The following is a 15553-nucleotide window of genomic DNA, read 5'->3' as shown; positions in this document are numbered from 1 at the left end:
TAGAATTGAAGTGTGGATTAATCTGAAAGCAATGCTTTACACACAGGTTACAGAAGGCTTGCACACGGTTAATCCCATCAATAAATCATGAACTACAGCAGTAAAGATGAGATGCAGTATTTATAAACAAACTATTTCCACCTAAAAAAGGAAGACATATATTATGAACAATCTAGTTCACTCGAGCAAAACTATAGTAGTAAAGATGACATTTACATTCCCAAATTAGCTAAAAAGTCATGAGGTCCCTTAACTCTCAACTGTTGGTTGGTTTACCACACTTCCCCTGCAACCATGTCAGCCGGATCTTGTTGCCTTTTAGAGATATGAATATCTCCCTTAAACTAGCGTCCTCAAAGAGATCCAGAGCAGCAAAGTAGAGCCTGTCATCAATATCCTGTATTTCATCCAGTGCTCTAATGCAATTAGTGATAGTAAATTTGTCATCACTTGGCGTTATTGCAACTGCCCTGGATTTCAAAGTAGCAACCATTTCAAACATGGTTTCTGCCATAGTATCATATATTTCTTGATCCCTTCTGCTTCCACCCAAAGAAGAATGTGTGTCAGATGGACCTTTCCTTTTTCTCTCTGCAATATTCTTCGTTACTTTTTCTGCTGATGTCATGTTTCCTTGCATAGACCTCAATGATGATGCATTTGCAGAACGTGGGGTTCCACCATCATGACATGAAATTAGTCCTGCAGTATCTATTCCAACAGACCTGTCCAACTCTTCATAGTGACTGGATTGTGCATATTTCCCTTCAGCCACTGAATCTGTGAAGATTGCACATAGCTGCTCATATATAGGGCAGTCCTTGACTTTGATCATTTCAGGCCTAGGCTGTGCCTACACGTTAAATCTATCAGAAACTCAAAATAAGATATTCATGGAAGTAAACTTCCTGAAGAAAAGAAATGTACCCCAATATCTTCCCATAGGTCAAACCCAATGCAGCAAGAATCATCCAAAGCAAATTCGTTATTTTGATCAAAAGCTGACTTCAGATTATAGAAGCGAGTTCGCAGAACATCCAGGTGCTTCCTCAATTGATTGTTATTGAAGTTGAGATCTGTTTGCTTATTAAATTCCTCACGAATGAGATTCCATGTTTTCTTGTCAAACACATTGTTTGGTCTGTTCCCTAATTGAATTTGCTTAACAACCAAGTCCGCAAATATTTTATCAAGGGGTGCTGTCCACCTTGTCCTTGAACGTTCCTGCTTTGGTTGATGACCGGCTTCACTGTCCATCTACAAAACATGTGAACAATATGCCAATTAGCACAATAATTCAGAAAAAAAAAAAAAAAAAAAAAAAAAATCTTGCTAAGAAGCCAAGCTTTTCAACACCAAAATAGATATTTAAATTAAGTTATGGCTTATGAAATTAATACCATTATAACTAGGGCCTCATGGAGGGAAATCATATACCACATACTGCTTAGCAAAACATTTCTCAGCAGATTTGTGTTCAATAATAGGGCATGAGTATGATGCATTTGACCGATAAATAGTCTCATCAATGCAGCAAGAAAAACAATCCTAATAATTTTCAATCATTACCTTGAGTTAATTTTTGACCCAAACGATTCTCCCTGTTGCATGCATAGGACAGCGGGTTGTGCTCCTCTGTTAGATAGCATTACATAACCATATGTTATTAATCAGTAGCAAGGTGAAACCAAGATTTATAAAACATACAGGACTGTAAAGTTTTCTAAAAATAGCTATTCTCTACTTTGCACCATATGACTTGAAAATGGTGGAATTATAATAGTATCAAATGCAAGAAAAACCAACACGTACATAAGAGATGATGACAAATTGGTGATCCTGAAAATAAGCAGGGATCAAAATCATTTTCATAACATCACAAGATGGACATTATAAGGTGCAAAAGTAACAAATAGTATTGGTCAACCACAAGGAAAATGTGCTGGTCTACTGAATATTACCAGTCAAAAAAAAAAAGTCACCCTAAAAATTGATAGTTCTTAGTCTATATAAAGCATAAGTGAAACTGACATACTTGTGATTCATAGACCCCAAGTGAGAGAGATAATTATGCATGCATGTTAGAATATAGTAATATCTTCAATTAATTCCGTTCCTTATACAATGAGCTGTCCTGTAGGTACAGGTGCTTCCTCAATGGTCCGGTCCTATCATGAAAAATAGTTGTTTTCTCGAAGGGCAACAGCAATTCCAATTCCCATTAATTTCAAAGGGATAAAGGTATGATAACAGACAACAGTTCCAGGTTGGGGGTGTGACTTAACACTAAGAATTCTAGCCAATTCAATTCAGATGTGAAACAAAATCACTTGAGTTAGAGCAGAAAATATTAGGACTTACATAACCAATCACAATAAATTAACAATTTGAAGAAGAAAGGAGACCCACAATCATTTGTACACAGCCTTCGCACTTTCAAATGCAAAAGTTTACATAACTATCAGCTCCAAAAATAACAATTCCCACCTTCTTCTACTTCCTTTTGCAGACACACCAAACATATTATCCGATACTAATATTCATATAACTATAAATATCTGTACATGTTTTGTGGTATGGGGTGTGAGTAGAAAAGTTTCCTAAGAATGATAAGAAGTACATAAAATTCATTTGTGATTAAAAAAACTACTGCCTTTTCTTTCCATCATATTGTGTCCCTTTTGTTTTGCCAACTTCCTTCTAACCCTTGATTCCACATATCTCCCTTGTCCGACTACATTAAGCTTTCTCACTAAATACGAGTATTAACAAGAAAAGATGTACAATGTTTAGGCTTATTACGTTAAATTGCTCTCTGTTTGGACAGTGGTTGACCAATTTCAGTCTAATAAAAATGTACACAGCTTGACACACACAATTCACAAAACCTCTGTTTGGTTCTCAGGAAATTTTTGAGGGAAAGGAAACACCTTTCCATCATAAGCAGCTTTATTTTTCCTACGTTTCCTCTTTCTTTGGACTCATTGATTTCTTAAGAACCAAACGTAGCCTCAGATTTAGTACTTTTCAAACCCTAAAACAGACAACAAAAAGAACAACAGTGCTACCACAATCACGCTTAATCTATTAATCGCTCAAGCTTCAAAAATGAAAGCATTTTCTGAGGCAACAATTCGATTTGAATGAATGTATTCAAACATAAGAAATGCACGAAATCGCTGCATGTACACAAGAATATAAAATGAAGACGATAATAATATGACAATTACAGTAAACAGAAACAATAATGACGATGGAGTACCTGATCGGAAATAGGGCCGGAAAGTTTGCGCCGGCGAGAAAGAGAGAGTCTAATTAAGACTCGCCTCAGCTCTATTTTTAGGTTTTATATATATATTTTGGCCGAGTGGGTTAATATGTCAGTTGGAGATTGGTGTGTGTCTCCAAAGTGGCGCGTGTTCCGACTCAGTCACTCACAGACCATTTTGTGAATTGGGTTTTTTGTTTTATTTGGGTCTACCAAGAAGAAGGACCTTTTGGGCTCCCTAGTCACAATTTTTTTTTTTTTTTTAACCCTACTATTAAATGAGTTTTGAAATGTCGCCCTTCAAAATATTCAAAATTACAATGTGGATGTTCAACATTTTAACCCTGTTTATAAAATTTTGAAATTTTGCCCTTCTTTTTAGTTTTTTTTTGTTCTTCTATTTTTTTTTTTTTAATTAAGAGTAAAACTATATTTTTATAAATTTTGCATGGGTGTAACTTATTAGCCACTTAAGTTAACGAAAAACCCAAACAATTTGGTAAACGATTTCGTTTCGGTTTTATAGCAAAAATTGATTGATGTGAAAAAAAAAAAGTAAGAATTTTTTTTTTTTTTTTTTGAAAAAGTGAAAGAGTAAGAATGTTTGGTATGAAGAAATTTTGTTTTGTAGTGATTTTTTTATTTGAATAGTAATAAAAAGTGATTTATGTGATATAAAAAGTAAGATAATATTGAAAAAAATGAAGTGAGATAAATAGTGTTGTGCCGAAATCATGCCAAAACCGTTTATTAAACGGACCCTAGAAAGGAGTTTAATGAGATAAGTGAAGTTTTCCAACCCCCCGCCCCTTTTTTTTTTTTTTTTTTAAATTCTTTTTTTTCTCCTTCTACTCACCAATGTTTTCGGCCATGGTCCTTGGGCTAATTTGTGGGTTTTGATTTTTCAAGATCATTCTTGGCATTCAAGTCCAATTGTGATGCTCAACTAGTTTTGCTTGCTTTTGCCGTTCATCCTTCAAGTCCGTTTTTATTTTCAGCCACTTTCGAAAAGCCTTGTGCATTGAAATTGAGAATGAAATTGGGCCTGGATTCCGATCCGGAAAGCCTTCGAAGAACTTTTGATGCACTTGGTCAAAGCCCTTAAGATAGGTTGACCCATGATTTGACCTCAGCCCACCAAGGACAAGTAGAAAGGAGTCAATGAAATTGACTAATGAGGCTCCATATTTGTTACCATGTCGTTTTTATTTTATTTTATTTTTTATAAAAGGTTGTTGACATGTCGTTGATTGTTTAATAAAAAATAATTCTTTTCAGAATTTAAATTTTATTTTATTTTTAAATTACTACAATATTGTATTAAGTTTTAACTTTTAACCATTGAAACTATAATTTTTTTTAAAAAAAATATATATATATATATGAAGTTTCTTGAGAAGAAGGTGTTTTTGGGATTTTCCTAAATAGATAGATAGACTCACAACATAGAAATATCAATGTACGTTCGTTTAGTCCAATCAATAAAGAAAGTGTTTGCCTGGCACAAGGTCAAAAGTGTATTTTTAACAAAATTTTAGAAAGTATGCTTTTTTTTCTTTTTTTCTTTTTTTTTTTTAATTCAAAATAGGTTGAAGGGAAAGACCAATTGTAACTATTTTACCTGGATGTGACCATAATAGGACAAATTCGTAGAAAATTGCTCAAGAGGGACCTAGACGGCAGAAATCGCAGGCGTACCTTCAAGTCTAGCCGAGTCATAGCTTAACCGCCCATCCTGCCAGGGCATCACAAGGCATCAATGGGAACTAAGGTGGTTTATACTAATCAGACATGTAAATTTTCTATTGCAGAAATTCGAATTCACACCATAGTACTTACATTTCCACTTAAGAATTTTCTTGGGCCATTACACCACCACCCTTAACAATTTGAAATGTATAAAAATTTACGTTTTTAAATTAAAAATAAAAAGTGCATTTTAAAAAAGAGACAAGTTATTGGGAAGACCATTTAGGAGGAAAAAAAATAATTTCTCTTCAAAAAATTTCATAATTTAAAAAGTTAAACTACAAATTTAAAATTCATATTGCAATTTTACCAAACTATTTGTTATTAGGTCATTTTAAGGAGAAGAAAATGAAGGTTCGTTGTCATTTGTCAAGGTTTAAAAAACACGGCAACTCATGTTTTTTTTTTTGTTTTGTGCGAGAAAATCGCGGGGTTTAAGATCAACGGTCTGTGTCATTCACCCTCCTGTCGGTGGCCAGTTCAACGGTCCAAGTCACTTGGGATTTCGCTAATCACGAATCACAGCAGTGCAGGGGCATTTCCATCGTTCAAAACCTCAACATAATAAAAAACTGATTTAACCCTAGTGATTGCCTTTGTCGGTGTTCCAAAGAACCATATTAACAAAAAAAAAAAAAAAAAAAAAAAGTTAAAGAAAAATCTTTGCTCAGGTCGGGGACCAATCTTTGTCGGTTTGGCCCAGATCCATCCAACTCTCCTTTTCTTAACTAGGCTTAGTTTCCCTTGTTTTGAAGCTTAAACAAGCCTGTTATTAACCACATTTCCCGCACAATGTGTTTGGGTTTGAGTCAGATCTAGGCCTTCAAAGTGGATCGTTGTGAAAATGGGAGAGAAATCGGGGAGTTCCAAAGGGTGGTGTGGGTGGTTTTTGGTTCTGGTGATTTTGGCTGTCGTTGTTGCTGCGGTAGTGGTCACAATTAAGAAGAAAACGAGTCACTCCGACAAGGCGCCTCCCGTGCCTGGTCCTCCCGGCGCCACTGTCAAGAAGTATTCCGACGCTCTCAAAGTTTCTATGCAATTCTTCGACGTACAAAAATGTTAGTACTTTTCTCTTTTTCCATGAATTTTTATGCAATGTGGTGTTGTGCGTTTCAATGCATTCAATTTCACTGTCATTATGCTTTGTACCATCACTCTCAATGCCGGCTCGATAGATTTAGGCCTAAGGCGATAAATTATATAATTGCATGAGGATCTGAAAAGTGACATGAGCTTTGGATTTAGTTACTATCATTTGTGTTTCTGTTGTTTGAAATATGAAAACCCAACTGGTAAATTTCACAGCTTGAAAATGGAAATGGTGAATAATAGGATATACTGCCAATTACTACACCATTAGATTTTTGTCTCTGTTTTTGTTGTTGGCATTTTCTGTTAATTTGAGGTGGCTATGCTGCTTTGTTATTGTAGCTGGTAAGTTGGTAGATAACCCGATATCTTGGAGAGGGGATTCGGCTCTGAGAGATGGAAGAGAAGCGAAGTTGGATCTGTCGAAAGGAATGTACGATGCCGGGGATCACATGAAGTTTGGTTTTCCGATGGCTTTTACTGCCACAGTGTTGTCCTGGGCCATCCTTGAGTATGGAGATCAGATGGAAACAGTGAGTCAGTTGGAACCAGCTAAAGACTCGCTCAAGTGGATCACTGACTACCTTATCAATGCTCATCCGTCCGATAATGTTCTCTACATTCAGGTTATTCTTGCCTTCTACTAGAAATAGTCCAATTCTCGTATAGCAGTGTGTCTTGGTGGATGTGTCTGTCCATTCTTTGCACTAATTTTTATACCAATTGTTCAAAATTTTCCATGAGTATCGTGAAAAACAAAAAAATTTCATGTAAGTAAACTATAATTGCATGAATTTGGCATAGGAAACGGATAGCTGAAGAATTTTTTGCGGTTTATTTTCTTATGCCCCGGAATTGTTGGTTGCGTTGTCAAGGCCATGGGATGAGATCAAACCACTCTATTTTAAAATGTCTATTTGATTTGTTCATTTGTTTTGTGAAAAGAAGTTGGGGTTTGAATTAGGGACGCATCTTTTGACTCCCATGGGAAAATAAAGCAGTGCTTGAATATTGTTCCATTTGTCATGAGTAATCAAGTTTCTGACATGTGTTTCTCTTTTCACTTTTAATTTGGTGCAGGTGGGTGATGCTAAAGCGGATCATAGTTGTTGGGAGAGGCCTGAAGTTATGACTGAGAAGAGGCCACTCACGCAGATCAACACATCTGCTCCAGGAACAGAGGTTGCAGCTGAGACTGCAGCAGCTATGGCTTCAGCATCTCTGGTGTTTAAGAAAGTTGACCCTTCATATTCAACAACACTCCTTAAGCATGCCCAAAAATTGTTTACTTTTGCTGACACATACAGAGTTTCTTATAGTCTTAGCATCCCTGAAGTCCAGACCTACTACAATTCAACAGGATTTGGAGATGAGCTCTTATGGGCTGCTAGCTGGCTCTATCATGCTACAGGGGATAAATCATACCTTCAGTATGTGGCCCAGGATAATGGAAAAGCGTTTGCTCAATTTGGAAGTCCAACCTGGTTTAGTTGGGATAACAAGCTTGCAGGAACCCAGGTATAAATATATATTTCAGGCAGATGGAGTTTTGTTGCCAAGTTATTCCAATTCATATTTAGTGGCATACCCTGTTTTTAAAATTCATAACTTGATGCCAATAATGAAACCATTTGTTTTTAGTTCTATATTCATGTAGTGTGTTTTATGAAGTATGAACAAATTCCAGAAAGTATTTGTTACATTAGTTCCATCCAATATCCCGTATCTTGCCAAAAGCTAATATTTCTAATGAGCATTTACATGTAAATATAATGCACAAGAGGTGAACTTTGAGATAGATTGTAAATATTGGAATTTTACTTGTTTATGGAAAGTTTATAATTAAGAGAAACTCCTGATAGATGAGCCTTATACATAGATTTGTTATCAATTGATGCTTGGGCCTATACATTGTGTGAACCATGAGAAACTAAAATCTTTAGTGACATGTTAAAGCAGCTTTAACACATCACACATAAGCACACGAAGACTTTCACCAAATTGACTCTGGAGATGTTACTGGCCATTTATATGGAACTGCCCTTCTGTTATTCTATAAATGTTTTCTTTTGACGGAAGACCATGGCATGGGGACATGTTTTTGAAACTGTACTTTCAGGAGGAGATTACAACCTACTGGACAACCTTCTATTTTTGCAAACATGGTTACTGGCTTGGCTTGGCTTGGCTTTGCCTCAAGTGTTCAAGCCATGAGTCGAGTCCAGTGATTCTATATTCCTAGATTATACTAAGTTATGAACAGAGTTAATTTAGGTTTTTGAGATATTTTGCAAAGCCATGAATTGCATGTTCCGCTTATAGACTTTGTTAAACAAGTCTACAATTTTGGTACAGGTTCTGTTGTCCAGGTTAAGCTTCTTTGGAACCAAAGACATCTCAGACTCGGAAAAAAATGGTCTTCAAATGTATAGGAAGACAGCTGAGGCTGTTATGTGCGGCCTCCTACCAGATTCTCCAACAGCCACAGCCAGTAGAACCGACAGTAATCTTCTCCACATATGCTATAAGACTTGGATAATCATGCACATATTTACTCTAATCTTCCCCCTCTCTTTTCTTTGCATTGGTTTTTAAAGTGAATGGTTCTGTGCCACTTACGTTGATTATGTTGATTATACATAACTAAATCTTCTCTTAGCTGCTTGCTCTTGACATTCTGAATTATGTTCTGATGGCAGATATTTGAAGCCAGCAATTAGATGGATTGAACCTAGATCAATCCTCTAGTAACTAGGGGGCTCACCAAATGGTTAGGATGTCTATTAGGTGAAGCTTAAATATAATAAAAATTTGTCATGTATTAAGAAACCATGCCTGCCCGTGTATGATATGAATGCAGAGGACTCAGAGAAAGCAAGGGTTTTACTGGGTCCTCCAAGGTTGTTCCATCTAGTCCCTTTTGAGGGAAACATCTGATTTTGTTAATTATTAAATGCTAGAATCCATACAAGGAAAAGATTAATACAAGAAAATGGATGAGCAATTGGCTTATGAAATGAATAAATAAATAAATGAATGAGTAATTGGTGGCTTTGGTTCTAGAGACTAGGAAAACGAGTATTTGGCGCTTATGATTGCTAAATGGGTTTAAGTAAATATTGTGTTTTTATTGTAAACATTTAAATGGATCATTAAGTAATAAAAAATCATCCTTAATTGATGCACCATCTTATGGCAAGGAAAATTAGAATACAGGAAAGCTTTAGACAACTAAGATGCCTAACATTTCCAAGGTATCAATACATATCCAGAATGGAAGTCTTGCATATGCTTTCAGGTCATTTAGAACAACTAATGCTTTGAACCATCCAATTTGCAATTCTTAGAATGCCATGCTTATTACCATCACGTTTTCTGTGGCTCAGGTGGTCTCGTATGGGTCAGTCAGTGGAACTCTCTGCAGCATCCTGTTGCTTCTGCATTCTTGGCTACTCTTTACAGTAATTACATGCTTACATCACAAACTGCGAAGATATCATGCAATGGAAAATCCTTCTCCGCGGCAGATCTTCGGGACTTTGCCAAATCTCAGGTATGATGTCCATTTTCTATGAGGTCTCCTAGAGGCAGTAGATCTTAGCAATAAATGACCATGACACTTCGGGAAGTGCTAACGTCCTGGTTTGCTGCCCCTATTTACCAGGCTGATTATCTCTTGGGTGGCAATCCCTTGAAAATGAGTTTTCTTGTGGGGTATGGGGATAAATACCCACAATTTGTGCACCATAGGGGAGCTTCAATTCCAACTAATGCAAAGACTGGCTGCACTGATGGCTTCAAGTGGCTCAACTCAACTGAACCCAACCCAAATGTAGCCGTCGGAGGGCTTGTTGGCGGGCCCTTCCTAAACGAAACTTACGTCGACTCCCGGAACAACTCCATGCAAGGAGAACCAACCACGTATAACAGTGCCGTCCTAGTCGGCCTCCTATCGAGTTTGGTCACCACCTCTTCAGTTGTCCAATCCTTCACCTAAAGCTGCCTCAGTACATAATTACGCCATGTTTGTACTATAGCTAGCCATTTGCATGACCAGTTGCACTGCAAAATTTAGCTTCTGATTAGGTTGGTTTGCAAGAGTGAGATATGTTTGGCTCAATTGCTCTGATTCCTGGTCAATTGTTCTAGTAAACGTCAGGTATGGTTCCTTTCTTGCGGTGTCTATGTAACAATTTGTTATTGTTTCATTTTATAGTATTATATTTTTTGTGTTCCATCTCCCACCAACAAAGTGCAGACCAATTTATGTAATATGATGGAGGAAACAAGAATATTAGCATATTACTGCCCCTTAATTTGAAACAAAAATTAAGTATGGAGGAAACTAGATTACATGTGCACAGATTCTCTAAGGACATGTTTGGAGCCTAATGTTTTCCCACTTGGTGTGTCCTTGTGGGATTAGGTTAGCTTGGTAGGTATGAGAGAGAAAAGACCGACCATGATTTTTATTTTTTATTTTTATTCTCTTTTTTTAATTATTATTTGTTTTGCAGGAGGGATTAAAAAAAATAGATAAATGCAAAATCAATTGGTTGGCCTAAATTTCATATAGCTTCGTGCAGTATATAAAATAATTCAGAGGTCATCGGGTATGCTAAAATAATAATTTAGTCTTTGTAATCAAATTTCGTCAAAACACTTGACAGATTTTGTTAGTGGGCCACGGTGGCACCAATGAAATTATTACATGTGTCACTCTTTATAAAAATAAATATATAAAACTAAAAAATCAACTAAAAAAAAAAAATTTTGCATACAATTACACTGTGTTCCTGATTCCATCAAGATTCTCAAAAATTACTTGTTCGCAAATAATTGTCGCAAATAATTGTCCCTTTGTAGCTTACCAGCCTTACCTGCTTAAGCAACTCGAGACCTATTCAGATAAGTGAATCTCGAGACTTATTCGGATAAGTGAATCTTATAGACGCTCAAATCACACCACAGTTACTTCTCAACAATAGAAACAAGTAGTTGGTGAGAATCGGAATCTTTACTGACACTCCCAACTGGCAAACTGTTGCAAGCTTAGTCGTGTAAGGAAATTGAAGGGGAGTGGTATCCTTTTAGGATGGAATGAGGAAATATCCAAGTCAAACTTGTTAGCAACTGCCATGCGCCAACGTGAGCAGCAAGTGGTACAAATGTCCCAGGCCCCTTATCTGCACAGCTTCGATTGCTCAACACCAACACATTACACATAGACATAGAAGAGAGAAAGAAATGGGGGGCCAGGGGCCACTTGCTCTCCAGTCTCCACCATTACTTTTTTTTCTCACCCTCATGCTGTCATGCACACGAGTCACTTTCTCTATGGTCCTTGTGGTACGGTCTAGTAAAGCTGTCCTTGTGACCTTCCATGATTCAGACTAAGCACCAACAAATTCTTGTGATTCCCAAGCCCCCCATCCATCTCTAACCCTATCTACACCCAAATCAACAACCTCCCTACTCCCCACCATTCTTCCTCTTCTTCTTCTTCTGCTTCTTTCAAAAAGTTTGCTTTTGAATTTCTATATTTATTCCTCCTGTCGGGATGATTATGTTATTTCTAGTACTTCTATAATAATTACTTATGTCTTGATTTACAAGAATTTTCAGACCAAATGCTTCATTATGTTTGAAAAACAAGACCCATAAAGTGAAATCAAGTTACATCAAAACTTTAAGAATTGAATGTCAAAAATTTCTTCCACATATTCATGCTGTTTTAGTGGGACAGGGATCATGTACAATTAGTTGACCCTATTACATTCAATACGATATTTCCTTATTTTAAGGTAAGTGATCGGATAATCTGAACAAACGCTCAAACAAATAGAGTTTAAAATTAAAGCCTTCTTATATGAGTTACTCGTACTGTTCATTGCACCCGATCCATATTCGTCTTAGTGTAGGTATATCTATTTCCAACCCCACTAATCTCTTTTTTAAGATAGTATGAAATAAACTGCTTCTATTGTATAGCAAATTCACACAGGAGGACAAATGGCTTTATTTGTTTCGAGAGGGCAAGTATCGTCCAAAACTTTTCTCACGTTATCTGTTTGTGTTGTTCGTTGCAGCCGATCTAAACCCATTTTTAATGTAGGTGATATTTCTTTCCGATGAGACGAAACTCTTTTTCATGAAAGTTACTTATAACAACCCATCAAATCATGAAGAAGAATAGTCTTATATGATAAAATCATAAGAGAGATATACAACGACATGGTAAAAGTAGTATTAAAATCACTGGCCTTTAACATCGAGATCAGATTCCAATTGACAAATTAAATCAAAAAATTAACGCCCACAAAAAAAAAAAATTCAAAGCATGTTCCACAGCTAATTAAAACAACTGTGGTGGCACTTTTCAGGTGGACCTCACATCTACAGGTTATGTGTGTTTTGTGGAGACTTTTGCTACAAATCTACGGCCATTAAGCATCCATCATGTGTGATGTAGATATATGATCATCAGGTCAACGAGCAATGTCTGACTTTGTTGTGTATCCCAATTGTTGCTCCATCTCCCAACTTAGCTTAGGTGCCACGCCAGAGTGCTTGGGAACATATTCCTGGTAATCAAAGAAAATGAACGGCTCAGATCATTTTGCTGCATTGAATATTCCACTGAGCATACACGGTGACGTCACACACAAGCCACGTGTACAGATTTAACAAAGAGAGCGAGGGAGGGGGATTATCAATGATTCAATGTACCTCGAGCTTGCTCATGAGTTCTTGGGCAGTTTGGGCAGAGACGATAATGTTGCGGGCAGCAGGTGTTACGAAACCTTCGTCAACTGCGTTGTCTATGAATGAAAGGAGTGAGTTGTAGTACCCATCAACGTTTAACAAGCCCACCTGCAACCAAACAACAACAAAAAAAAAAATTTAATTAATTCTTTTTACTTAAAATCACACACACACACACACATATATATATATATATATATATATAAGCTTGAGAAAAATTGAAGAGTTACCGGTTTATCATGAATTCCCAATTGAGCCCAAGTGATAACTTCCAAAAGTTCTTCCAAGGTGCCATACCCACCTGCAAATTATTCAGATTGAATTCAATAACGAGACAGATAAGGTTGACCGTTATGCATACAGTTATCTTGGGAAGTGCTAAGATATATATATATATAGTCTTGAAGATGTAAACTAGTATAAAGAAAGAAACCCTTTGAATATAATAGGGAAAAAAGAAGAGGTAGTATATAAAGAAAGGAGGAGGCTAGTGTGCCTATGAAAGGACATGTAAATGATTGCCATCCACATGAAAAAATTATTGCGCATTTAAATTTTAAAACTACAAATGGAAATCTAATAATTAAATAAATAAAAATGTAAAAAAGGGTGCACCTGGCAAGGCAATGAATGCATCAGCTTGACGAGCCATTTCGGCTTTGCGTTGGTGCATGCCTGATACAGCTCTCACTTCTCCCACTGTCTCTCCTGTGATCTGAAATTATACACCAGGCTATCTTTTTATATTCCCACTAAATAAATAAATTTGCTACAAGCACCTAAAATATTAATTAAAATTTTAAAATAAATAGTGATTTTTAGCTGGAATATCTGCATGTAATTAATGTAAGTAAAACATTCTCTGTGGGGAAGAGAGTTTGGGTGTTTATAAGAAAAGAAAGAAACTGACTTTATGTATGAAATGTTTCTTGTCAAAGCAGTCAAGTAAAGTTGAAATTATTATACCAGCTACGGGAAAATGGTATATACTCTATTTTTTATTTTTTTTTTGTTTCTTTTTATTCTCAAAAGCAAGTCAGAAATTCAAGTACCTCTCTTGGCATGAGAGTCTTGGGAATTACTCTGCAACAAAAAGAAAGAAACATCAACAAAGACATACACACATATTTTCTATATATATATATATATAGAGAGAGAGAGAGAGAGGGAGAGAGAGAGAGAGGGGAAGTCGTAGCGGATACCCCAAAACGTGGCGACCTCCATCATAGACAGCTTGGGAGATGAGACCCATCAAGCCAATGCTCCCTCCCCCATAAACCAAGTCAATGTTCCTTTCCACCTGCAATGCTTTTATATTATTAAAAACTGACGTGGTTAATTCAAACAAAACCCTTCCATTTTCGCCTTACAAGAAAGTATTACTATAAAACTGAGATTGTTTGATTGAATAATCATGAAATATATCTTTTCTTTCCTTTTTCCCTTATTCATCACTAATTGATCCAGCCCATGAAACAGAAAACGAAGCAGAGGATACCAAAAACAGAGATCTCTGTATCTGATCTCTGTTTTGCTCAACCACAGTCACAGAGCTCTCTGTTTCGGATCCGTACTTCTATTTTTTCTTATCAAACAATCACTACTAGAATTCGCAATCAATTGCTTAAATACTTCTGGGTATCTTACTGCAAAGGCTCTTGGTAGCGGAAAGTAAAAAAATGATCGAAAAAAAAAAGAGAGAAAATTTTTTACATATATAATTCCTTAAAAAATGGGCTAAGGCTCTGTTTTGTAGGAACAGGACGCAAACAGATCATGTCACATGAGCAACACATCATGTTCTGAGGTACGTCGCCTAATGAGCAAGTTCATCCTCTCATTAAATTCAAAGATAAAAACAAGTTTTTCACAGCAAGAAAAAAAAGAAAAAAAAGAGGTTTTGGGTGGTACCAGTTGTTTGCCGAGTTGGATAGCAGCAAGCTGGTAGCTAGGGTTCTTGCCAGGGCTGCTCCCACAGAAAACACAGAGACGTTTGAATCTTGATTTCGTGGAAGCAGGCTGGCGCTGTTGCTGTTGATTTTCCATTAGTGGAAAGGCTATGGAAACCAAATTGTGTGTTTGCTTCAATTGGGTTTTTTTTTTTTTTCTCTTTCGTTTTTGTTTTTGGTGTGTAAAGACTAAAGAGAGAACGTGAACGTGTTTGTTGTGTGTTGAGCAGTCAGCAAGCGCTTCAAAGTTGAAAGAGCCGATGCCAAAAAGTAAGGAATGGCAAAGGGTGTCTTGGTCCCTTTTTATATGTGCACATCAAAGACACGTCTCACGTCTCTCTTCTTCTCGTCTCCTGATATTTCACCAAATGAATTTCACGTTGATATTGACAACAAGGTTTAGGCTTTTTGGGATTTAAATCTTCACTAATTCAGGCAATAAGTTACTAACAATTTAAACAATAAACCCAACCGCAGACTCAAGGAGATGGGTTTTATGTGAACTCTCTCATATTTGCCGGCTAAATTGCTGAGATTGCACTCTAACCCGTGCGTTATGATATATATATATATATTTTCCTTTTTCTTTTTTTATAATAGCCATGTCTTGTGGTCCTTAATTTGGGGTTCAGCCCACCTTTCATTTCCTTGTCAATCAATTTCTTTAATTTTTATCCATACCGGTTCCATATCATCGTGAAGAAAACATTGAACTTTCGTCCATCTTTAATAT

At 36.5% G+C, this 15553-nt stretch overlaps 3 protein-coding genes across 5 annotated transcripts; 1 reads left to right on the top strand and 2 right to left on the bottom strand.

Annotated features, from left to right (window-relative positions):
- Nucleotides 1-134: 134 nt before the first annotated feature.
- LOC132189917 (L10-interacting MYB domain-containing protein-like) lies at nt 135-3448 on the bottom strand. Of its 3 annotated transcripts, XM_059604756.1 has the most exons (5): nt 3263-3448; nt 1813-1839; nt 1570-1635; nt 928-1257; nt 135-853 (listed from the first exon to the last, which is right to left on the bottom strand). In XM_059604756.1, exons 4-5 carry the CDS (start codon nt 1255-1257, stop codon nt 257-259), a joined length of 927 nt encoding a protein of 308 aa, XP_059460739.1. In that variant the 5' UTR covers nt 1570-1635; nt 1813-1839; nt 3263-3448; the 3' UTR covers nt 135-256. The 3 variants fall into 3 exon arrangements, with proteins under 3 accessions (XP_059460739.1, XP_059460738.1, XP_059460740.1); XM_059604755.1 differs by lacking the exon at nt 1813-1839; XM_059604757.1 differs by lacking the exon at nt 1813-1839 and having other exon boundaries at nt 135-847.
- Nucleotides 3449-5646: 2198 nt separating this feature from the next.
- On the top strand, nt 5647-10454 carry LOC132189736 (endoglucanase 10). The gene is made up of 6 exons (XM_059604516.1): nt 5647-6075; nt 6449-6732; nt 7187-7624; nt 8462-8609; nt 9493-9659; nt 9771-10454. Exons 1-6 carry the CDS (start codon nt 5862-5864, stop codon nt 10101-10103), a joined length of 1584 nt encoding a protein of 527 aa, XP_059460499.1. The 5' UTR covers nt 5647-5861; the 3' UTR covers nt 10104-10454.
- A 1835-nt stretch (nt 10455-12289) lies between these two features.
- Nucleotides 12290-15073, bottom strand: LOC132189381 (cytokinin riboside 5'-monophosphate phosphoribohydrolase LOG1-like). Its single transcript, XM_059604110.1, has 7 exons — nt 14783-15073; nt 14074-14171; nt 13924-13954; nt 13487-13586; nt 13102-13172; nt 12836-12979; nt 12290-12690 (listed from the first exon to the last, which is right to left on the bottom strand). The coding sequence occupies exons 1-7, from the start codon at nt 14915-14917 to the stop codon at nt 12595-12597; spliced, it is 675 nt and encodes a 224-aa protein (XP_059460093.1). The 5' UTR covers nt 14918-15073; the 3' UTR covers nt 12290-12594.
- Between the last annotated feature and the right edge of the window lie 480 nt (nt 15074-15553).

This window comes from Corylus avellana, chromosome ca8 (genome assembly GCF_901000735.1).
Source record: "Corylus avellana chromosome ca8, CavTom2PMs-1.0".
NCBI lineage: Eukaryota > Viridiplantae > Streptophyta > Magnoliopsida > Fagales > Betulaceae > Corylus > Corylus avellana.
This window is presented reverse-complemented; position numbering and strand designations above follow the sequence as displayed.